Below are 26,428 nucleotides of genomic sequence, written 5' to 3' on the forward strand. Positions count from 1 at the left end.
CACACTGGCCCTCATTATGACTTTGGTGTTTTCTGAGTGAGACCGCCAAAGCCACTGGCACTAACAGACCACCAGTGCTGGTAGTCTTCCGCCCGTCATAGAATGGGTACTGCCGAATTTCCGCCACACTGTGGGCGAATATCCCGCAAGAGCCATGCTGGCGGGCAGTGGCGCTCTGGTATTGCTACCACCTGCACCGCCCTGCCAGTAGGTTGCCGTATTAAGACCATTAATCTGGCCTGGCAGTGTCCTGCTGGTGGGGCACTGCCAGCGGTGGCAGCGTCCCTTCCCGTTCTCTGTCGGACGACTTCCTCGCCAGACAAGTAAGTCGGGTGTCCAACAAAGGAGTGGGGTGGTAGGGTGGGGGGGGGAGTAGAGTGGGGGTGTTGTGTGTGTGGTGTCTGTGTGTGTGTATGAATGTGTGCGTGCATGTCTGAATGCGACTGAGTGTTGTGTTGTATGTGTGTTTGTATGCGTGTGAGTGAATGTGTGTGAGTATGTGTGAGTGAATGCGTGTATGGATGTGTTTATGTGTGAGCGAATACGTGTATGGATGCATGTGAGTATGTGTGAGCGAATGCGTGTATGGATGAGTGAGTGGATGCGTGCCTGGAAGTGTAGGTGAATGGGTGTATGTGTGCTGCGTGTGGGTGTCTGTGCATGTATACGGGAAGGGGGAGAGGTGAGGGTCTCTATGTGAGTAGGGGGTGCTATGTGAGTAGGGGGGTGGGGGTGCTGTGACTGTAGGGGGTAAGGTGCTTGGTGGGGGAGCGGTCTACCGGTGACAAGAAAGGAATTCGCTGTCAGCGGTAGTCCTACCGCCATGGTTTCGTGGCGATGCTACCGCCGGGGAAACCATGACGGTGGGCCAGCGACTAATACCGCCAGCGGTCCTCCGTGGACCGCCGGGTCGAAGATGAACATGTGGCGAGCCAGCCTGTTGGCGGTGATACTGCCACATTAACCCTGGAGGTCGGAAGACTGCTAGGGTCAAGATGACCACCATTATGTTCAAAGATGACTGCTATAAATGCATCATCTGTGGCTGCAATCTTTGAATTGGAGAGTGGCAGATGACAAATAGTTTTTAAAAAAAAGGTGGGGGCAGAGTTACTAGGGGCAAGAAGATGCTTGGTTAGGAGGGTCCTAGTAGTCTCTCCGATGCACTGCAAAGAAAGTTCTGACATCAGCAGCCAAAGGATATCTCAGTCAATCCGAGACATAAATACTGCTGGGTGGAACAAAAAGTAATATATTAAGGAAAGTCATCAAATCAGGAGCAGGGAAGGGAGTCAGACACAAAGGCCATCCAGTCATGAGTAAGTGGCTGCCCAAACCGTTACTCTAAGTATAGGTAATGTTTGGACAACAGGCAGGTATACCAGACTCTAGTCAAGACCTAAAGAGACAATGGTTATGTAAAAAGCATTGGTCAAAAGAACATGGTTTCCTTCTGAGAGAAAATGAAAGGTACTGTACAGAAGCCATATTGGTGTTACACAAGGACAGGCTCTCAGTTGACTCTGGTTTCATTAAGACACATTTAAGTGCATGTGTAATTATGCAATATTCACATGGCACATGAACCATAACAAAAGACGTGGTAGAATAGTTTCCTTCCACATTTTCTTTTAGAAGATCAAGCATTAGTTTTCACCAATGTTTGTGTAACTAACATCTTGGGTGGTTTTGAAATTCATTCTCTACCAACAGATTGTCTGAGAAAAAGGTACAAACAAATCTTTACCAAACTGCTTAAGGCAAGAGTAGAAGTCTAAATGGTCAGTACAAACCTCCAAAAATGAAGCTCAAATCCTTCACATTTATCCTTGCATTTGAGGCAGGGGGCACCAGATCCCAGTTCATGACCTAAAGTAACCTGTTGATTGAAGGAAAAAAAAGAAAGTTAATCACTAAATTTTACCAATCTTCATGAATTAAAATATACCAAGGACTGCACAATATGTTTACTTTTACTTTTGTATTCGGTAGAATTAAATACGTCCAAGAAAGGTGAGCTCTAGAAGAAACCTTCTCATAAAGTACTTTCAAACTAAATAATTGCTGGTAAACAGTTTACAGAAAATTCCAAACCTCTAGTTTTCACACTTGCTCTTCATACAAACCCTCAGCTTAAAACAGAGCACTTATGAAGGACTAATGGTGGAAAAAGGGGTAAAGCAATTGTGGGTCAAAAGGTACATGAGGTAACGTCTTCTACTGCAGGTATTTTGCAATTCAACATCTTTCACCAGCAGGGTCATCGAAGGCAAATGTAAAAAACATGCACAGTAAACTGGCTGGTGGGGAAATTGCTGTCAAAATGGCCAATAAAACCTGCGTCCAGTGCTCTTGACCTGCAGGTATTTTATATCCTGGTAAAATATGTACTGTAGATACCTATTCAGCTGGCGGTAGTGCTTGTCCTTCGAGCATCGGTCCTTGCTATCTGGGTCTGTCACCGGTACAGAGAAGATGATTATGCTACTGCCGAACTAAAGTCTAACTTCTGCTATGGTTGCAGTGATACAGCAATGATGGATAGTGGTGTGTAGAGGATGCAATGGGATGGTTGGAAACGTACAGGGGCTCCACATTGGGTGAGAAGCCTGCAAACGTGTGGTGGTCGCTCTGGGTTCAAATGGATCAGGCCAGCATCAAGACTGACCCCCTCATCCCAGAGTAACACGATAATCAAATCGGCCTGGGGGTCTTGACCAAGAGAAAGGGAGAACGCTCAAGCAACCTATACAATCTTTGCTCAGAAGGAAACAGAGGCCAAGGCAGCAAAATTCAGTTTATTTTGACAGTAGAAGAAGCATTAGACAGGTATACGTGGCAGTGTGCGGGAGTGATCCCTAAAGCTATGACTACTGGAGCCACTGGAAAGGGGAGCAGTAGATAAGAGGTGGCAGAAGCTGCACAGGTGGAATAGAGAACGCCTAGAAGACGATTGAGATGCTGCTGTTTGCTCCCAGCCCCTGTGGGGAGAGAGAAGTTTGCTAATGCACAGAGCCATCGTGAAAGAGGCTGGCCCCTGTGATGGCAGACCAGTCCAAATGAGAGAGGTGTGTGGCAAAGATGAAACTCTGAGCTGTGTAGAAAGGCCCTCCCCTGCTTTACGGAAATTGAAGGATAAATCAGTTAACAGGATAAATCAGTTAACTTGATGCATGGCAGCTCCTGCAGCCTAAGGGGTTGGAGATATTACGAACCTAGAGGTGGGTTCCCATTTCTTCTGAGGGAGACAAGATGCTGAACAGTGAGCACTGTCATATGTCGCTGTTTGGGTATTGTGACAATGTGGGATGACCAAATTAATCAGAAAAACAGGCCTGTGGACCCGAAACCCTTGGTGACTGATCTGGAATGTACCTGGAACCGAAATGAATGAACTAGCAATCAACCCGTTTGAGTACATCCAGAAGTTGATTCAAATAACTTACAACACGCTAGAAACTAAAAGTGACGTGGTGGGTAAAGACTTGTCACTACTGTAGTCAGATTAGAAGATGGCAGAACGAGTCGCAGAAACTGAACTCTGACAGATTCAGACCCAGGTTTGGTTGAACTCTAGGACTAGCATAAAGATATGCTGGAACAGATAAGTTGTTTGGTATACAGCGCTGAGGACTAGGATGGAAGGGACAGAAGGAACAACATCAACATTGTGAGATTACCAGAGAGAGTGGATGAACTAAACATTGAAGCATTTCTGAGAAAAGTGGTTAGAGGAAACAGAAGCAAAACACAATCTTGCGATGTTCTTTTTGTTAGAAAGAGCGCTTAGGTCGCCAGCGACAGAACCTCTACTGGGGGCACTGCCCCAGTCCATTATAGCCAGGTTGCTCCACTACAGAGACAAGGACATCATCGTGCAACGCGTCAGGGCAGAATGGTCCATTCACTATGGACAAGTTGAAAATCCTGATTTTCCCTGACTACACAGCAGTAGTTCAACAGCAGTGATGCATGTTTGCAGCGATCAAAGGGAAACTGATGTACATGCACTCCAACCCATGTTGCTTTTCTCCCACTAAGTTTAGGGTAATCTATGATTATAAATCACATTTCTTGACTGACGCAGCTTTGGTGTGGAAATGGCTATGGCACTATCATATATGGATGCACCACAGAAGAAACTGAATTGTACAATAAATTGGCCCAAACCTGTGGGGGTGGTGAAGAGAAAATAGGCTCCTAAATAATCAGCATCCCAAGCACAGATAGATAGGGTAGCAGTTCTGGTGACAGGGATGCGCACCAAAGAGGGACACTATGCAGTAGCCAGTGCAGCTTTGGGCAGTAAATCCACATCTGAAGATGACACACATTCTAGAAGACAAACCTCATGTTAAACTAGTGGTCACACTCACGATCTCAGACACGGATGTAAACTGAATTAAGGCCCGACCCTGGAGGGTGGAGTCACAGTGATACAGACTGCAAGCCAGTGAATGTAATGTATGTTAACACTGCTCTGCCTTTTAGGTCAAGCATGCAAGCGCTTTGACCTGTTATAAGTATTGTGGGCTTTTAACCACGTCCATCTTACGCCCATCACTTTCATTCATTCCTGGGCTTGCCTTTCAAAAATCTCTAGGATGTCATTGGTCAAAGCTTTACATTTGTCATGCCTTGCAGGCCGCCTCTGTTAAATGGATTATTGCACGATTGCCGATATACTTCAGCGCGGGGAATTATTGTTTTTCCTATGCCTCTTCCCTTCATGCTGCATGGCAGCCCTGGCGCTGACAGCGCGAACAGGCACAACAGGGTGAACTCAATCTGCTGTATAGGAGCGCTGGGCACATTGTTCACAGTTACCTAATCATAGTCATATCTTGGGGCCCCCTCCTGTTAAAACACTTGAAATTGGTAAATTCTTTACTTGCAACAGAAAGGGGCCAGCTATATAGTTACATGACCGTGTTTCTTAGAAATGCTATTTTCATTGTGGTGTCTTCAAGAGGCTGTTCTAAGCATTACAGTCATAAATATACTAAAAAATGTAGGTCATGGAAACTTGCCCAATAATGCTTTGTGGGGCATTACTTTTACAAACTATTTTTGCTCATATCTCAGCCTGTAGTGGTCCTGGGACAATGGGACCACCCTCAAAACATTCACCACGACGTGCTCCTTCTGTCACACTATGTTAGTTATAATGTATGTTATAATAACCCCTACCACCATTCATTACCTTTTAAGCTCTCCCATGGCTGGAACTTTTGTTTTATAGCGGGGAGAAGTTATGTTTATGGGCCTTGTTTGTATTATCATTGTAATAGGCCCGTTAGCCTTGAAAATGTGCAACAGATTATGTCCTCTAGAGGCTACATATATGATTACACTGTATACTTTCTCCCATTCTTTCTTCATGTGGTTATGCTCTCCAAGGGCTGACTGTACGGTTATATGACTATGTTTCTTCCAAATGCTATTTTTGTTCTGGTGTTCTCCAGGGGCTGTTCTGAGCATTATAGTCAACATACTATAATATTCGAAGTACAAAAACTCACTCCATAATGCTTTGCAGTGCATTACTTTTACAAGACATTCTTACTCGCAACTTGGACTGTGGTGGTCACAGGACAATGGGACCACCTTCAAAACACTCTTTCTATCTACATAATCTCTGGGGCCCCAAACTAGGTTAGTGGGGACCCCAAAATAATAACACCTCCCACCATTCAGTGTCTTTTAAGCTTTCTCATGACTAGAATGTTTGTTTTTCTAGTTGGGAGAAGTTTTATTTTAAAGGCCTTGGTTGTAATATTATTGCAGTGGCCCTAAAAACACCCTTTAGGGGCTAAGTATATGGATAGACTGCATTATTTTCTCCTGTTTTTTTCATGGGGTTATGCCCTCTAGGGGCTAACAATATGGTTACATGACTATGTTTCTTACAACTTATATTTTTGTTATGGTGCCCTCTAGGGGGTGTTTTGAGAATTACATTTTATGCCAAAAGTTTATTTCTGATAAAAGTTTATATGAGAATTGTATATATTTTAATTATCTCTCGTTATTACAAATATGACCATGATTCCGGCCAACTTAACATCCTTATTACACTAAGACTGTTTGCACACTGTTGCTATGTTTGAGTCACCCATCTAGCTTATTTCTCCTCTGTGGCTGTCTTCTGTCTTTTTTGGGGGAATTGTGTTAGACAGCCAGCAACTCGGATGGTGGGGTGGTGAAAGTGGTATTCTATTGGAATTGGCTTGGTAGATTTAAATTAGGATGCTCAATGGCAACATTTTCATTTTCTGCTGCAGATAGAGGAAGAATGTAAATGGAAGTGCTTTAGTTATATGCAGGGCCACTGGAATTATATGGCAGAAAAAGACAAAATTATGAGTCAGGGTTGACCAATTTATGTGGCAAGAAAAGTCCAGTTATGAATTTACAATGCCAGCAGCTCTAACACAAGCAAATGTGAGACCTACTGTATTGCAAATGCTTGTTTAATCTAGTAACAGAAATGTATTGAGAGCACAGTATGTCTGGAACTAAAGTGGTAGGTGCAGGTAGTGGCTGCCGTCAACTAGGTTAATAACACTAACTCTTAATAAGATGCACAAGCATCTTACCTATAATCTGTACCCTGCCCCCGATGATGGGTGCCTTCCTGTGTGCAAGTTGATGCCTAAATTGACTATGACCTATATATAAGGCTGGACACATTTCTTGCATCACATCACCTCATGGGTGATGAAGAATATTTAGGTGAGATAATACCAGACTATTGCCAACTACTGCTCAGTGTGAACAGGGGTGGTGGGTGATAAGGGAGAAGGCTGCATGCCTCCCCACATGGAGGTTATATGAATCAATGTTGCTTGGCGCACATTTTAGAGCCCTGCTGACGGATGCCATTTTTGAATACTGGGAGGACCATTAAGGGTCACAGGGCAGTAAGGAAGTAGAATGGAAGGCATTTAAAAGTAGTCATCAGAGGCACATCCATCCACAGTGTGACCCAAAATGGTGGGTATCAAGAGCACACTGAAGAGGGAAATTATGAGGGAGGAAGCCAACACCTACAGGCTATGGTAGCTGCGGGCTCCATCTGTAGTGCAGAGATGCAGGACTACAGTCAGGCCCTGGAAGAGACTAAAGAACCAAGATTACCGGGAATATACATTTAGACAGCATTTACAGGATGGCAGAGAAGTTGGCTGTTGGTGTGACTAGTGGTGGCCAAGACTTCCAGCTGGTTGTCGTTGCACTGAGGGGTGATGACGGGGTCATATAATATGCACAATCAGAAATAAATGTGTTTTTGCCGAATACTACACAGCCTTATAAAATGGTTTTCAAATGAGCACTTAAGATCTAGAAAATGATTATGAATACAGTACTACAACTCAGAGCTTGAAAAGTAAGGTGTGTGTTCTGTAAAATATTGTTAACACTCGACACACGAAAAATCAATAAATGTTTTTAATATTGCAATTGTATGTAGTGGGTTAAACAGCTTACAAATTAAATGCATGCACTGGAATCTGACTCCAAGTCCTACAGGGAAAATCTGTTTTACATTTTAAAATGTGAAACCTTTGCCTAACTACACAAAAATATGTATACATCATATTAAGTGACATATTCCAGATCAGATTAAGCTATATACATGTTACATACAATATCCCTCTTGCTAAATGGTGTTTTGGTTTAACAGACAAATCGGTAATATGATATTACATTACATAAACATCAGGATAAAAGCAGTACCGGGTAGGAAACAATTCCTATACGTTTCTCATTTCAAGGAAGTGTGCATAATCTAAGTAATAGTTTCAAATCTATAAGTAATAATAGTTGTTCTATATATCGAAGTACAAGTATAATAGAATTACACAAATTGCAGTATCACAGCTTGTCAATGTCCGAATCATTTTCTTTAATTTAACATCGTTAAACACTATTTAACCTTTACTAAAATGTTGCAACCGGCTCGAGCATAGACCCCAATGATTTGATTTTTGGGACCCTGGACAAGACATATTTTGGGGGCCCCTGCTCGTAATTTTCCTGCTAATTAAAACCCACATGAAGCCAAACTTACAGAAAAGGGGGTCACACAAAAACCACTGAATTATGTCTTTCTATGCCCCTATCCTTAAGATGCCTCTGCGCAAAGAGAGAGAGACTACGTAGTGGAGGTACGCAAAGGAGAGAGGCTGAGATATGAAAATAGAAAGCGGGAAAGTACATAAAGGGGATGTTTACTTTCCTAGGGACTGCTCGAAAGTTGGGGACCATGGACAACTGCCCACTTTGCCCATGTCCTAAAACATCACAGTTTATGTTGTAATCTACGGTTAAATTACATGTCTATAAAAACTCCAATACTGACCTTGTACAATACTCTGCTGCCTTTTAGCCAGCTTTGGCTATACAAATTTTACAGACAGACATATTTCTACATGTCCTTCACCAGGAACTGTCGCAAAATGGCCATTGGACAGTACGAAAAACTGTGACAAACCTAGATGTGATTAGGCTAAATATGCATCTCCAATGTTTCCAAATCCCGAATGTGTTTCCTTGTCACTTCATCTCATGAATATGTAAGTACGTCATTCTTGCTATTAACGTAAGTCTCCTCCACCTCAACATGTATACAGCTTAAAAATCAAATAAGCATTGGGAAAGCCAACTGTTTCCACACTTCTGGACTACTGGTTTTGCCAATGTTTTTTCCCATACTGCAAATGCACATCATGACACTGCTGGTTCCCATGACATAGCGTGGGTGCATGCATGCCCGAAGTGGAACGTGCATGCATGTGTCACCATACATACAAGTACCTACAGAATGACATGTGCACCATTTTATTTTACAGACACAAGATGGCGGAAGCCACTTGGAGCAGTGAAAAAAATATATATCTAAATGAAAAAGGTTTTTGACAGCAGAGCTGTCCGGCAGTAAATGGCAGCTGCTGGGCCCTCAAAAGAAAAAAAAACATAAATATTATTTTAAGGTCTGTGAGTGACCAATGGAGGAGTAAGTGGGGGTGAGAGGGTGAAGGAAGCACGGGGAGTGGGAAGGGGAAACAATGAACAAGGTTTAGGCCAGGGTGGGGGAATTGAATGGTGCAGAAAATAATGGGCAGGGATAGGAGCAACGCAGAGCTCATGGGGTGTGTGTGTGGGGGTGCTGCAATGGAGAGAATCAGTACACTCGGGAGAGAAAGAGGAGAAATGAGCAACGATGGGGTGGCTACTTGAATGGGGAGAAAAACACAATTGAGAACAAGGAAACACGTTCACTTGCATGGTCGCTGGAAATGAAAAAAACAGTGGTATCATTGTGAGCAGTAAAAGGATTCAAGTCATCCATTCTTAAGGACGGAAAAGAAGCTATGCTCCAGGAAAAGGACACACACAAGAAGAGGAAGGAAAGCTATTGTGACAAATCGTATTATTATCTGGGGTGGCTCACTGCCCACTTCATAGAACAGTAACAGCTACTGTCAGGTGGAACCCTCAAAGCCACCTGTGCCCAACCCTCTGGAAGTTGTGGTACAGAGCTGAGAGGCTTAACTTAGGGTAATGTGTAAAGTATTTTTTCAGTACCAAAACAGTAATAAAGTAAAAACACCTAGCAATAAAAAGCAATAATAATCCCAAAACAATTATAAAAATGACACCACAAATGACAGAATCCAATAAGGGGGACTGGTGATAAGAACTTTAAACATTTTATGGGAAATTAGGGCTCAAAGGCGCAAAACACCAATGATAGTCAATGGTCACAGTAGACCAGCACTTTGAAGCCCTGTTGGTTTACATCAACCAGGTTTGGCCCAGTCCAAGGTTTATCCTTGAGACCTGACTGATATCTTGGCGGACAAGCTACTCTATCACAACGGTTACGGATATCCCATCTGCCGAAATATAAATTCCATAGGATATAATGGGATTTATATTTCAGAGGACGACATATCTGACACTGCTGTAATGGAGAAAGAATATTTCACATCTTGCAAAAGTGATATTTCAACTTGTGCTTATTGGATCTTTGTCGTTTTTACCTTATTTTATTCAGATAAATATCTATTTTTTTAAACCTGTGTGGTGTAATTTTGTGGTGTTTTCACTGTGTTAATGTATGATTTATTGCACAAATACTGTACACATTGCCTTCTAAGTTAATCTTGACTGCTCAGTGCAAAGCTACCAGGGGGTGGGCACAAGATAATTTGGATTGTGTGTGACTTATCCTGACTAGAGTTGTGGTCCTTACTTGGACAAGGGTGTATACCTCTGCCAACTACAGACCCCATTTCTAACAAACAGGCAGAGTGGCAGTCCCTCCTACAGCATCAGCTCTTCTTCCTAAAAAAATCTCCCCGTCCAGAAGGATTCTAACTATGTGGTGTCAGAGGTCCAGTACTTACACCTATTTCTATCTTTGAATAGCTATTTTTAGTGCACAAGACCTTGCCTTTCCCTGCCCTGGCCCCAGGCTCACTACAGGGGGTTGGAGATTTCTTAGTGTGAGGACAGGCACATCCCTATTGAGATGCAAGTGTCAGTTCCTCCCACCACTCTAACTCAAGAAGACCCATCAGGATATACAGGCCACACCTCTGCTTCCTTTGTGTGACTGTCTAGAGTGAAGGCACAAACACCTTAACTGTCATACTGACCCAGGCATGTATTCAGCAGACGGACAAAGGCACAGAATAGTTAAGCAAGGAAATGGCCACTTTCCAAAAGTAGCATTTTCAAACTCACAACTCAAAAACCAACTTCACCAAAAGATGTATTTTTAAATTGTGAGTTCAGAGACCCCATACTCCATATCTCTATCTGCCCCCAATGGGAAATTACACTTGAAAGCTATTTCAAGGCAATCTCCATGTTACCCAATGGGAGAGATAGGTTGTGCAATAGCGAAAAAAGAATTTAGCAGTATCTCAATATCAAGATATGCAAACCGAACCAGTACATGTCCTAACTTTTAAATTCACTGCACCCTGCCCTTGAGGTTGCCTTCGGCCTACTTTAGGTGTGACATACATGTAGTAAAAGGGAAGGCTTGGGCCGGACAAGTGGGTCCACTTGCCAGGTCTAAATGGCAGTATCTTAGATTGTGGAGAAATATCATATTTTTTTGTGTATGGAGTGCATTGGCAAAGAGGGAGCATTATTGGTGCCTTGGATATGTATTGAGCAAACTGCAATGAAGATGAGTATAGGATAGTTCTGAAATGATCACTCATGAGAGGATCTACAGGTCATTTTACACAATTCTATGATTGAAGATGCAACATTTGGCATGAACATTCAAGAGGGTGCACCTATTTGTAAGATGTACATAATCAGAAATGTCTTGAGCAAGCAACTTATAAGCAATGGACAAATAGCAAGGAAGATGTATGCAAGATAGTTGTGAAATGACCACCAAGGAGAATCTAGAGGGCATTCGGATGTGATTCAAGATAGCTTTGGGTGTGGAGTGTCAAGAGTTCGAGCCCAGTGCAGGATTTAAATGACTAGAAATATTTTGTATGAATATTCTATATAAAGAAATGGTTTCTTTTATGTAAGTTACTTTTTCTTTTTTTTTTTTTTTTTTTTGGTAATTGCGATGTGAACATTCTAACTAAATATTAATTTGGGAACTAATAATATGAGAACTTCAGTCTTCAGTTGAAATCATAGCCTCTATGATACAGGCTTTAGTTTGAAAGTTATGACTTTGAGCTAGGGCAGGGTTCTGCAAAGTCGGTCCTGGAGAGCCGGACCATACCAGATTTTTAGCATATCCACATTTAGAAAAAAGATGTTTCAGAAATCTACATTTTTCTAAATGTGGATATGCTAAAAATCTGGCATGGTCCCGGCTCTCCAGGACCGACTTTGCAGAACCCTGAGCTAGGGTATTGGATATATAGGATACAGATGGGGTGAAGCTAGGATGTATAAATGTATTTATTCAAGAATGGTGGTTTCCCACTGTTACTGTTGGGTTATTCATCGGGGATGATGCTACTTGCATACTACTGCCAAAGCATTTTGTTTGGATGAATAAAATGGCTAACCAGTTACAAAAAAGGTGTGTGGATACTCAGTGGCTTCGATTATTGATTCCAAAATGGAGATGCATGTATGAAAATGGACTGGATGACAGTTTTTTAATTTGTGCTGGTGTTTGGACAGAAGTGATGGCAGACACTAGTTTGGGTTCCATGACTATTTAACTTGGATGGAGATACAAGCGTGTTTTTTTCCTTTTGTGAAATTGTGCACATTAAATGAGGGAAGGAGAAATGGCTTTGATATTGTTGAATGTAAGACATTGATAGAGTGTGGTAGTAGCCCATGTTACTTGTTAATGTGAACAAAAAGTAATTTAAATTAAAAAAAAATAGAGCAATCTAATGCTCTGATGACAAAAAAGGGAGAAAAGGGGCAGTGATGTATAGTAACCTAAAGGGGTGTTGACTTTTTGTGTCCTTTTGTTTTTTTGATGGCGGTGGTCCACAGAGGAGTTTGGAGATTGAGACTGGCAAAAGTCTGTGAGACTAAATGTGTATGAGGACAATTTTCAGACTTTAGCCATAATCTGGGAAGGTCTACTGTAGGTAAGAAAACTGAGGCAATTTACAAAAAAATATGTTTTCACTATTGTATTGTTGTATCAAGTATTAAAATTGCTGCTTTGTACTCTGTATTTCATTGAAATGTACAGATCATCAATGTTAGCTAGGAGACACCATGCCACTGTGCCGATAGAAGTAGACAGATTTTGGAATCTTACTGATGATATTAGCAAGATGTAATGTTCCATGTGAAGTGAGTATTATGTAGTATACCATATTAAAATCTACCTAAGAAATTGAAGCTTAATCATGAGTATTTTAATCTATGCAAGTATGACATGGTAAATGAAATGATAATGTCCAAAAATACCTTCAGACATGAAGTACATCAGAGCTCATGCAAGGGCGGGTGTCCCAAAAACTGGATATCTAGTATACACAATTGTTGAGGGAACTGACAATATAACAAACTCAGAAAACAGTTACTGAGATGAAAATATATTATCAAATGTTAGGTTGTACATAGAAAAGCATATCTTTGTTTGAGGTATGTTAATTTCTGAAAACTGTGTTGAACGTGGTCTGTAACCTACCTAAATTCCTTGATATAATGATAATGCAATGGACATGATTTGACTAATCTAGAGGTAAGAAATGGATTTGTACTCTCAAAACTAGCAAGATAAGTGAGCTGGGTAAATGATGTATTCAGTGTATCTATACTAAATACTTAATATTGGATTACAACATTTGTACTGATTTTTTTTTCATTTGAAGTCTAAACAGTCTGTAATCTGTATAAAAGCCTCGAGAAAGTGGCAGTATGCCAAAAAACAGGCGATGGCTCGGCTCAACTTAGAAAATAAAAAATATCTCGGATTGTAAAACAAATTAAGAGGCTGAATACACCTAAAATAAATTTGATCTTTATTTATATTGAGATTCTTTTGGACTTGCCCAACAGTGACATCATTAAAGGAAAGTGTGGTAGATGAGGGAGTTCCTCTTCTTAAAAAAAACAAAAACATTTTTAAATACAACATAATATTGTGAAATAAAAATATCTTGATGCTTTTTTTTTGTATAACAAAATGAAAATGCTTTATACTTTCTGGCTTTTCATTTGGGAAAACGTGTTGCTCCTGCCTCAAAAAGTGATCATCTTGGACTACTGTTAAAACATTATTTTCAAATCACAAGCAGCTATGTGGTCGTCTACGAAGCTTTGTGTGATCGATTGACAGGCTAGCTTTTGCCAGATGGGTTATCTAACAGAGAAACCTCAACCTTAAGGTAGAAATGGGTCATTTTACGGGTGATATCTCTAAAACTCTGGTGCAGGTAACATCTGCAACCGAGGAGCTGCAAACTGTTACTGTTTTTTGCATCAATCAATAACATGCCACTGAAAGTGAAGGAGCTTTAAGCTTCAGTAGTGTTGCTGTCCCACAAGTAGGAAAAAGAATTGATGATAAAAGTCAAGGCCTGGAGAAAGACGGAAGCTTTGCATCCTCAGAGAGCTACTGTTTCTAGAGGAAGAAAGAGACGGAGTGATTTTTTACACAACAGAAAATTAAACAACTCTCATCTCGCATGTGCTCAACTTTTTTCAATTAAGGTGGAAATATTTCCTTTTGCACTTCCTTTTGAAAGGCATTGGGTATCAGACCATCTGTTGATGAGCTGCAGTGAACAAGAAATTCCATTATGGCATGTAATCCTAGACATAAAATCAGTCAGGCTCCATTTGGTGGTCAGTGACCATAACGGCCAAGTCTGTTTAAAGTAAATATTGAAATTTTCATGGATTTCCGAGGTAATCTGCATGTTTGTCAATCCAGTATCGTTTAAAAGGATAGATTTTCTCTTAGCAATTAACAGCCAATAGAGAGGTTCACATGTACAGTACAAATGTGAATGTTGTGGAGTCAAACCTACCCAGAGAGTGGCAGCGAAAATAGTTTGGGCTGAGAGCCAATTTGGATGTAAAGATATCTGCAGTCTGAAATTAGACTTGAAAGGTAAGCCACTTGTTTAGGAATACTGGTTCACTTAAGGAATTGTTTGTCTCCCTGTATCTAAATTATGCAGAATGCAACTGTGTACAATTGTTAAACTAAATCATATGATTAATGTTGCAGAGTATGGACTGTTTCATATTAAAAATAAAGTTACCCTTTCAGTGTCTTCCCTCACTGCTTTGAAGGAGGCTGGAGCTGTGTTGTATATTACTTCATATAGGTATCACAAATTGATACTCAATCCAGGGAATATTGTAGGATGATAAATACTGGGACGAGTCATGGTGACACACGTGGAAAAGTGCCTGTAGCTAAAGATTTGAACCAAAATGAATGCAGACCCGGTGAATTCACCAAGCTTTGACATCCTCCCTGTAGCTTGTAAGAATAAAGGTACACTCTCAATCTGTTTCCATGGAGTCTACATTACCAAATTCCTTGAATTAAAATATTTTGGATGGAATTCCGCATTTAACTTAAGATGCCATATTGTAGGATCTGACGTATAATATGCCCACTGGACTATGAAACCAGACGGAGCGTCTCAAAACCAGGTCAGAAGCACTGGGCATAAGAAAGAGTGAACACATATGAAGAATATTCCATGTCTACTAAGCCCCACTTATACACTCTAATTAGTCTGAACTTTGTACCACATTTTGCCAGCTACAAGTGCTAGCTGTAAAAAAAAGTGTTAGCATTGCTCAGTATAATAGTACACAAATGACCCACCATGCAAGGATGAAAAATTGAGTGGGGCTTGCCGGGGCAGCAGCTCGTTAACGGCAGGCCACATCAAATGTCAGAAGTGAGCATTTACTCAAGAAACAATCTTGAAAGGTTTTCTGACTGAAGCATAAAAATAAGACGGGGTCCATACAGTTTAGGATTAGTTCTTCCCGCACTGGCAAGAATAGCCTCTGGAAAACAGTGTTCAAGAGTGAGACTAAAGCTCTCACCTTGAAGGATCCTCGATAAGGTAAGTCATGATTCTACCAGAGAAGGAAGAACAAGTGTGAAACTCGATGTGGGATACAGTTAGGTGGAGGGCCAGTTCTGCTGGTCCAACAGTAAATGCTGCATGCACAGGTGAAGTGCTGCAAGGTGCAGTGGGAAGGCAATGGGATGCAGTATCAGTGACACAAGGAAAGGTAAAAAAACAAGGCCTGGAACGTTGGAGTGTATCTTTAAGAAACACTGATTTGCAAGACTTGTCCGAGTGTTTGGTTCATAATTACCATTTTCTCTCCTTCCTTTAAAAAAAATGTCATATGATCCCCTTAGCTGGAGGAAACTTCATATCCTGGTTAGAAAGAAGGACTCTGCCAAATGCTATACTTTGCTGTGAAAATTCTTGAGATGCTGTAATTAGGGAGTGTGCACACAACACCCCATTTAGAATTTTAGACCTCGGAAGTGGGGAGAATGCACATATTTAGGTTATTCAAGGTTCACACAGTTGGAATTTTGTTCTATTTGCTCTCCCAAGTTCGCTAAGGTTTTATATAGTCCAAAGCAGGACAGCAACCACCAGGGTGATGCGCAGGCTGTATCCGACTCATTAACTGATTTCTGGAATATGCATCTGTAAGAAAATGCCTCTTTGTGTAGATTACCCCCATATTTTTTAACTGATGCTGCTGGTTTCTTGACTCTGACAGTGCATTGAGGCCTGCTACCCAGACCTCAGTGCCAATGTTTTAACTCCATACAAAGCACGTCAAACTGGATACAACCAATTGGCAGGGCCTGACTTACTTAGGTACCCAGGTTGCTCAGGGCATGTAAGACAGAGTGTCCGTCCAGGGCTGCAGCCCTGTTTGTGCCAGCCTTCATGTGACAAGGTACAAAATGGCTACCGGTCAGCCACTGCAGACTAGAAGGACAGTGTTTTCACTGCCAGGTCGGCTCTGCCATTCAAACCAATGTCAAAGTCACCATATCCCTTAATATTATGTCTCCCCTAAGGAAGGCCTAAGGAGTTCTATGGCAGGGAGCCAATTTTATTTTAAGACAGCCATATGTATCCCAATATGTCTTAACAGCAACACTTCCCAATTGTTGTTTTGCTGTGGGTAAAGTTGGTAGCCCCACTGGCTAACACAGAGTTACTGTGTGTCATCCCAACCCAGCTAACTTTTGACTAGGACTACCAAACTGGTTCATGTAACGCATTAAATTATTCACAGCATTAATTGCGACCTGATGGCCAGGTCGAAATTAATGTCACAATTAAAGATAGACAATTTTAAACAGTTGTCGCTTTGTGCTCTGCTCATCCAATAGCCTCACAAAAGCAGTCACAAATAGATAGCTTTGTGACTGCCTCAGGAGGTGCGTGAACAACTCCCAGACTCAGGAACAAAGGAAGTGCCACTGAAGTGAGGCATCACCTCCTCTGCCAGGATGGCCACTCTGGAGGTTAGCCCAGAGACAAGCTTCAATGGGGAATCTGCCATTGATGGGTCACCCAGCCCAACAGCTGGATGCCTTTTTACCTGTGGACAGCATAGAATGGACTCAGGGCCAGAGAGGGGAAACTCACCTTCAAACCGGTTTTACCATGGGCATGTAGCCCTCAGGTAACCACATCTCTAGGTTGGGCTACCAAGCTCCTGACAACCGAGGAAGGATCGTGCCATCTTGAAAGTGGCAACAATGTGGCATTCTGGGATAGCTAGATGCCACACATCACAAGAAGTTCGTCACTAGGCAGGAGGGGACCCAGTAGCACATTGGCTAGTGACCGTGTGGTCCCCTCAGGGCACTTTCCTGGAATAAATATGGCACTCCCGGCACCCTGGTCTTCAGATCACAATGGAATTGAAGCAAGGACTGAAGAAGGACTGCCCAACTGCCCTTGGACCCACACACGGTGAGGCTGCATGCTTGGAAGTACTGCGCCTGCTGCACTTTGAGCTAGCAAAGACTGGACTGTGCCTACGGTTCTTGGCTTAGGGAAAAGTTGATTCCCGACGCCCCAACAACAGCAGTGACCCCAAGATCAGCTGACTGATCTCCTCGAACCAGCTCCAGGGACACAAGAGCTGAAGTTGCCCAAGTCACAAAGTTGGTAGCCACTGCAGATGTTTTACCACTACCAGTTGCCAGGCACCTGAGAGAACATATTGATGAAATCCATATCTTGCACGAGTCTCTGCTGACATTGGGAGTGCTATCCAGGACTCGCTTCATTATAGCCAAGGGACACTCACCCCCACCAATGGATTTTGCTCCAAATGTAGTGCAGACTATCCAGTAAGCCTAGCATCAGCTGGCCGGCTATTGCAACATAGAGGACATCAAGGGACCCTGACCTCTGTGGCCAAGTTCACCCCACTTCACCCATGGTCTGGGAAATTACCTCAAAGGCACGCCCGTCGACGGGACAACAATCGGAGCATCCTTTGAGCATCTTTTTCCAGCATCCCCCAACATCCTCTAAAGTTTAAATCTTACCTTAAAACCTCTGGTGACCAGGTAACTGCTCAAAGTATCCCTTCTGCCCCCACTAGACCTCTGTCCTGCCAGGCTTGGTTGCCCAACTCAAGCCAGAGTTGCCAAACTAACTTTTACAAACTCTTCAAAGTTTACAAACTTTTTGTTGGCCAATGTTTGTTTGTGGCTGATATAAAAGTTATTTCTTGCTTCTAAAATCTGTATCTCTGGAATCCTCTGATAGACTTTGTTTCTTAAGGTCTCTAAAAATTCTTAAAAATCTAATATTTTTAATAAATTGGTGTCTTGTTTTTTTCGTGTCAAGTGACTTTCTTATTCTGTTGTATGGTGCGGTTACATGCTTTACACATAGTTCCTGCATTAAGCCTTACTGCTTGCGGCCACAGCTACCCAGGGTTCAGCTTAAAGTTGAGTAAACATACTTGGCTGGACCCAACACAGTATTTACAAGTGTACTGCAGGATAAGGCCTCTCAGCCATATCATATAGTATACCCAAATCATTTGCCCCTAAAACATAATTAACTCCCGAGATATCAGGTCCATAAATTTTTTTTCCTACATTTAAACATTTTTGGATCACGACTAAAAGCCTTGTAAACGATGATAATAATGCTGAATGTAGTTTGTATGCTGTGAGGTGAAGGTAACCACATCATGGGTTCTAACGAACAGCTTTATCAGAAAAAGAAAATCTACAATGTGCATACACGGTAATACACTAATACTCCTCAGTGCTTACTTCTAAAACAGCACCTTTAGTAAACATGTGTTAGGATCAGGATAAGAACGGTCATCGGGAGCTATGTTTAAAGGTACAGCATGTTACAGGTTGTGCCATCCTAAAACACAGGAAAATATCGGCGATTAACATAATGTGAATTTCTAAAGTGCATGTTCACTCTTCGGCCTCTTGGCGCTGAAATAACAAATGTCTATTATTACCCAACTGCACTAATGTTTATTGTCCTTGACGGAAGAAAGGCAGAGAGGACCCGTCAGCATTCGAACCTGTGACCCTGATATCGTTCCTAGGTCCCTGGTGTGGATGCTCTTGTCCACGGGGGAACTAACTCTTCTTTGTGCATGTTCTCTACTTCACAGCCATCCACATGCTTTAGAAGAAAAGGGAGGGGACCTCAGTTTCGTGAGGGTGTATTATAAATAAAGTACTGAGTGTTTAATCTCTCTGAGTAAACTGTTTAATAATATACTCGTTACTCATCCAGCACCTACTGTACAGGCCTAGAGGCCGGAAGGCCTGGTCCATGCATGCCAAGTGTTATTATGCAACCCAATGACTAAACGTGCACAATGGCTTTCAAAACTGTGGCTTGCAGGAAAGATCTCATCGAAAGGCCGTCAACCCAATATGATATTTGGAGCACATGGTTAATAGTAGTATTATTTGTTCCCTTAACATGTAACTCTTTCCTTGTGGAATTATATTTTTCAAACGTATTCCTTTACCTAATAATATTTCTTTAACTTACCCGACCCTGCCTATACTTGTATTACCACCAACTGGCATAATCATCTAAAAACAGATAAGAACACATTTTGGCAAGCTTTCTTTTACTGTTTGTTTCCATGGTTGCAGTTACAAAAACAGTGATGGTGGCAGGAAATGGATGACAAACATGTTTACACAAGGCAGCCGGCCAAAGCAATTGCCAGCGGAGTCTAAGGTTTTGAAAACTTAAATTTGTCTGCTACATAAAGAATGAGTCAAGAACCCCATCATCCACATGAATAACGCTGTGACGACATTGCGTTACAGACAGCCCAAGTATGGAAAAAACATTTCACTGCTACTGTGAGAGAGGGCACTACCTAATATATCATCACATGATATCTCTGATTCTGACATTTTTGATGTAAGTTATTGAGATTATTGTAAAATAAACATCCTTTCAGAAGAATTGTCTTGGTTCCGGAAGAAGAGGTTGGAATACATCTTCCTGATGTTAAGTAGCTGTAACCTGGCAGCTGAGACAGTAGAGGAAGGTGAAGGTCTCAAACCTCGAAGTTGAGACAGTGGAGGAGGACAAGGGACTAAAACAGGGCAGCTCAGACAATAGAGGAGAATGAGGAACTCATACACTGCGGCTGAGACAGTGGAGGAGGATGAGGGACCCAAACCCAGCAGATGAGACAGTGGAGGAGAATTAGGGATCTAAACCTAGCAGCCGACACAGTGGAGGAGGATGAGGGACTCAAACCGAGCAGCTGACACAGTGGACAGGGGGTGTGGAATTTAATAAAATATCTGCTTGTCCATGGTACAGGTTGCTTCAATAATATACTGGTCCTGTAAAACAATCTACTTGTCCCTTTGGTACCATGCAGTGCAGCAACAAATTGTGGCAGCAATCTCATTATATAACTGATAATAGCCTCTGATTTTGCCAGGGCTAATACTATACTAGGGCTTGAATACTAGCAAATTCGTTATTTTGCCACCTTTCCGCAGATCTACATACTGGGGCCAAAAGAAGCAATAAGCAATAGTTCCAGGGCTGGAATGCTTTTGAGTCTGTGCAAACCCACTAACTTGCATGTTTTAAGGATTTTGACCAGCTCTTCTCTAATCTTTTCCCATACTGAGAAAGGTTAGAAATTTACATCTGACAAGGGCAAAAGTGGAAGTTCTTCCAGGGTTGCGGAAAAAAGTGGTTAGATGGAAAGTGAACTTGTAAACGCTCAATGGATTTTTACATGCAGTTTTTGCTCATGCTAAAATACAATTCAGATATTTTCTAGCAGTACAGTTTTCCGGCACTACTTCTATAAAGTCTTGTGAATTCATGAAAGCCATAATTCTGCATTAGCAAAAGACCTACACCATGGGTACACTTTTGTGACTTACTTTAAGAATTGGGTCCTTATTAGGTCTGGCATTAACCAGGACCTTTTGTTTTTATTAAATTTGTATTTCTCCCTCTATTCATCTATCAGCTGGCCTTACACTGAGAGATAGCATTCTGCTTTTCCACAAGGAGCATAATGGCAGACAAAGTAGTTTTGTTCAGTGCCAGGAACTACTGTGGGAATGTACGCATTTTGAGACCAAAAGTATTTTTTGCCAATGCTTGTTACAATGGTGAGGGCCTGGTAGCTTCCCCAACAGTAAGGTTTTACAACAGCCACGTTAAAACAAGACACGCACTGACAAAACCAAACCATGACCACCAATGTAGGATCGCCTGGCTTTGCCAATGCTTATTTGTTTTCATGTTTCCCACAATCTTGTTGAAACTGGTTACACTGATTTTCCATTATGAATATTTTTTGGAAATACTAGCATGCATCAACACATTTTACTAAATGATGCTTCAAAGAAATAGTACCTAAACGTTCATAGTAAATTAGCAAAATGTTTTTTTCCTACTTTCAATTAATCATTCATCTTGCTTACAAGCTTCTGCGAGCATTTGCATTCAATCAGAGAACATTCGGGGAGCATTATACATAGCCTCATATTGTTTACCTTTCCAAATGTGTGTCCACACATGTTTTTTTACAGGAACCACCATCAGTAGCGCAGTGTGAGCTAACAACATTTATTTAGAGCGCTCACCCAAATAATAAAGGCTTTGCATTAATGAGTCATAAATACAAGTTAAAACAGCATTAACATATGGACACAAATATTACTTAAACTGCAGACAGTTCTTTTCCCTATAAACTGGCAGCCAAAGGGTTTGTGCTGCAGGGGGGTTGGGCTCACTTATTCCTTGTTATCCTTGACCCCAAACAATACGTCCTGGGCGTTGGGCTATTGGAATTCCAAGTGCCTGGTGGAGTAAAATGAGGGACTCGAACCCAACAGCTAAAACAGTGGAGGAGAGGGAGAGACTCAAACCCAGCAGCTGTGACAGTGGAGGAGGATAAGGGACTCAAACTTGGAAGCTGAAACAGTTTCAGGATAGAGACTCAAACCCGGTGTTAGAAATGGGGTCCCTAATTGCACCATATCCAGGTAGAGACCCTCACTCTAGTCAGGATAAGAGAGATACCCAGCTAAAATAACCCCTGCTCGCCCCCATGGTAGCTTGGCATGAGAAGTCAGGCTGATATAAGAAGCAATGTGTAAAGCAGTTGCACATAAGCAGTTATACAGGGAAACACTACAAAAAGACACCATACCAGTTTTAGAAAAATAGCCAATATTGTTCTAGGTAAAACAAGAACAAAATGAGAACAATCCAACAAACAGTAATAAAGATATGAAAATTATCTTAAAAATACAGTTCCTTGAAGTCGACAGCTCTGTCTGGGGCAATCATGGCAATCATGGCATCATGAACACCACATCCAACAGTTCAGGCCGGCCGCGGCGTCGCGGGCCAGCTACGGTGTTGGGAAGACCCACATATAGTACCTTGGAAATGTAGGGGGCCGGGATCCTTGCAATGAGATCTGGAGCATGGCGTTGCAGACGTTGGTTCCAAAGATCAGTGCAGGGGATAGTCGGGCCCTTGAAGTCACACGCGTTGCAAATCAAACTCCAGGCTGATGACGAAGTCAGGAGAGCTGGCGTGGATGGTGGATGGTGTCTGGGCTGCTGTGCGAAGTGGGATGATGGGACGTGTGGTGTCCACAGGTCACGGTGCAGGCAACGGCTCAGTGACTGCATCCTGTGGCGTCGGTGAGAACAAGGCTGTGGTGTGAAGCGGGGTGCTGTGACAAGTGGTGTCTCCAGGTCATGGTGCAGGCAGCGGCGGCATCGTTGCTGATGCGCTGTCGCCGGTAGGGCCAAGTCAGCGGTAGGGCGGGTTCCGTGCTATGGCCATTGGTCGTGGTGCAGATGGGGCATCTGTTGACAATGCTGGAGTTGATGGCACTGGCGTCGGTGGACCAGGGCTGCAGTGCGGGACAGGGCGGTGCTTTGTGTACCTCATGAGCGGTGTCCACATGCAAAGGTGCAGGCAGCGGCGTCGGTATCAGCATGGAGTGGTGTCATCAGGGATGCCAAGGTTGCAGTGTGAGCAAGGCGATTCGGAGTGCAGGGCCCAAAGGTTACAGAGCAAGCAGCGGCTTGAGACAGTGTCAGCATCAGTGAGACCAGGGTTGCAGTGCGACGTGGGGCACGGATCTGTGTGGTGTCATCAGGTCACATGCAGACAGCAGCGTCATTGACGGCGTCACTGTGGTTTTTCTTCTGTTGCAGCGCAAAACACAGTTCCCAGTGCTGTAGGCTGATGAAGCTGAAGTATTTGATGTCCATGAGACTTCCAACAGGAGGCAAGCTCTACTTCAAGCCCTTAGAGAAACTTCACAAGCAAGGTACACAACAAGGTCCAGTCTTTGTCCTCTTTAAGGCAGGAGCAGCAACTGCAGGGCGACCCAGCAAAGTACCCAGAGCAAAGGGGCAGTACTCCTCCTCCAGCTCTTCTCCTTGGCAGAGGTTCCTCTTGATACAGAAGTGTTCTAAAAATCTGGGGTTTTGGGTCCACTACTTATACTCCTTTCTGCCTTTGAAGTAGGAAAACTTCAAAGGAAAGTCTCTGTTTTTCACAAGATCCTGCCTTGCCCAGGCCTGGCCCCAGACACACTCCAGGGGGACGGAGACTGCATTGTGTGAGGACAGATCCTTCTCCTACGTAGCAGCCCGGACATGGAACACAATACCTCTCAAGCTCAGGCAAACCGCATCACTGAAGAAGTTCAGAAAGGACCTCAAGACCTGGCTTTTCAACTGAGCAGCACACCCACAAACAGCGCCTTGAGACCCTATGGGTGATTATCCATGCTCTACAAATCTCTGATTGACTGAGGCACGGCCCTTTCAGGTGTGTCAGCTCCTCCCTCCCCACTCTAACCCAGGAGACCCATCAGGATATGCAGGCTACACCACAGCTCCCATTTGTGTTACTGTCTAAAGGGAATTCACAACAGCCCAACTGTTTGTCTGACCCAGATGGGGAATACACAAGCAGGCAGAGGCACAGAATGGTTTAAGCAAGAAAATGGCCACTTTCTAAATGTGGCATTTTCAAACTGTCAATCTAAAAATCAACTTTATCAAAAGGTGTATTTTTAAATGGTGTGTTCAGAGACCCCAAACTCCAAATCTCTATCTGCTCCCAATAGGAAACTGCACTTAAACGATATTTAAAGGCAGTCCCCATGTCCTCAGTGTCAGGACATGTAAAACACATCAGTACATGTCCTACTTGTAGGAAACTGGCCCTTGTTGTAGTTACCCCCCCCACACTTTTTGCCTGGTATTGATGCTAACTTGACTGAGAGTTTGCTGTCGTCGTGTTAACCAGGCCCCAACACAAGTGTTCTTTTCCTAAAAATGCACCATTGTTTTTCTGGTACACATATAAAGTCTCTTGTAAAAGGTACCAGTGGCACCAAGGGTCTTTTGACCAGGGAGGGTCCATAAGGGCTGCAGCACGTGTTACGCCATTCTAAGGGACTCTTCCCCAAACACATGCATACTGTCTTAGCAAATTGTGTGTTGGTGGGGAGAAAAAGGCAAAGTCTACATGGCATCCCTCTCAGGGTGCCATTCCCACTAGACACTGCCTGTGGCATAAGTAAGTCACCCCTCTAGCAGGCCTTAGAGCCCTAAGGCAGGGTGCACTATACCACAGGTGAGGGCATAGCTGCATGAGCAATATGCCCCTACAGTGTCTAAGTCCATTCTTAGATACTGTAAGTGCAGTGTGGTCATAATAAGTATATGGTCTTGGAGTGTTTAGTTACAAACTCCACAGCTCCATAATAGATTCACTGAATACTGGGAAGTTTGGTATGAATCTTCTCAGCACAATAAACCCACACTGATGCCAGTGTTGGATTTTCTTTTTTTTTTTAAAGCACACAGAGGGCATCTTAGAGATTCCCCCTGTATTTTATACCATACGCTAGTGTAGGACTGACTGGTGTATGCCAGCCTGCCACTAGCAAAAATGTTTCTGACCCCATAGGGTGAGAACCTTTGTGTCCTCTGAAGCCAGAAACAAAGCCTGTTCTGGGTGGAGGTGCTTCACACCTCCACCCTGCAGGAACTGTAACACCTGGCGGTGAGCCTCAAAGGGTCAGACCTCATGTTCCAGTGCCCCAGGGCACTCCAGCTAGTGGAGTTGCCCACCCCCAGACAAAGTCCCACGTCTGGCGGCAAGTCTGGTGGGAAAATTAGGGAAAACAGGGAGGAGTGACCGCCCAAGCTAGGACAACCCCTAGGGTGTCTAGAGCAGAGGTGACCCTCTTCCTGTAGAATCCTCTATCTTGGTTTGGAGGACAGGGACCAATAGGGTTCGGTGTGTGTCCCCCTCCCCAAAGGGAGTGGACACAAAAAGGGTGTAGCCACCCTCAGGGACAGTAGCCATTGGCTACTGCCCTCGGACTCCTGAAACACCTCTAAATCGAGGATATAAGGGCCTCCCTGAACCCAGCTCACCAGATTCCTGGAGACCTGACATGAAAGAAGGACTCCATAGCTGAACCCCCAGCAGAGAACAAGGAAGACGACAACCAACATGGCCCCAGCCTTAATGGCCTGTTTCCTGTTTCAAAGAAGCTGCTCAAGAACAGCAACACATCCAGCAGGACCAGCGACCTCTGCCAAGCTCCAGAGGACAGCTCTGCACCTAAAGGGACCAAGAACTCCAATGGACAGCAGCCCTGTCCAAGAAGAAACAACAATCATGGACTCCAGCCCCACTCCGGGTGCATGAGTTCTGACAACTCTGCACCCGATGCCCACAGCCCATGTCCAGGCGGGCCAACCAACTAGAGAGGATTACCAGGCGATTCTGAGCAAGTTCCCACCCTGGGTTGACCTATCCACCCCTCCATGACGACACATGCAGAGGGAATCCCGAGGACCCCCTGACTGCTAAATCTCCGGACGAAGTTATCCGACACCTAAAAGACCACTGCACCCGCAGCCGCACAGGCCTTGGAGAACCCGACCTCCGGTGCAGCTATGTTCGGCAGGCGGCCCTCCTCCCTTTCCAGCCTGTGGTTTGCCCGAGTCGACCCCCTGGACCTCGCCTGCAGCATCTGAGTGACCCCTGGGGGCCCCTCATAAAGAATCACTGGAGAACCGATGCCTTGTTTGCACCCTGCACCCAGGTGCCCCAGTGCCGCTGAGGGTGTAGTATTGGTGCCTACATGTGGCCCCCCAGTGCTCCTCTAAACCCTCCAGGTCTTCCCTCTTAAGTCATAGGTACTTACCTGCAGGCAGGCTGATTCCGAGGGCCCTCAGTCTCCATAGGAGCCCATGTTAAATTTGTCTCAACCACGACCTCTGCACCCGGTCAGCCCTAGTTGCTGGTGGTGGGTGTTTGGGGTTAACTTGAACCCCAACCTGTGGACTTCTTAACCCCCAGAGACTGGAACTGTAAGTCGAGTACTTACCTGC

The 26,428-nt window shown here is 43.5% G+C and overlaps 1 protein-coding gene across 1 annotated transcript in view; it reads right to left on the minus strand.

Annotated features, from left to right (window-relative positions):
• TES (testin LIM domain protein) overlaps nt 1–26,428 on the minus strand; it is a 156,018-nt gene that overhangs the window by 105,077 nt on the left and 24,513 nt on the right. The window contains exon 2 of the mRNA XM_069228929.1: nt 1,794–1,879. Coding sequence (XP_069085030.1) covers nt 1,794–1,879 — 86 coding nt within the window. The remainder of the gene's footprint in view (nt 1–1,793; nt 1,880–26,428) is intronic.

The sequence above is a fragment of the Pleurodeles waltl genome, chromosome 4_1 (genome assembly GCF_031143425.1).
Source record: "Pleurodeles waltl isolate 20211129_DDA chromosome 4_1, aPleWal1.hap1.20221129, whole genome shotgun sequence".
NCBI lineage: Eukaryota > Metazoa > Chordata > Amphibia > Caudata > Salamandridae > Pleurodeles > Pleurodeles waltl.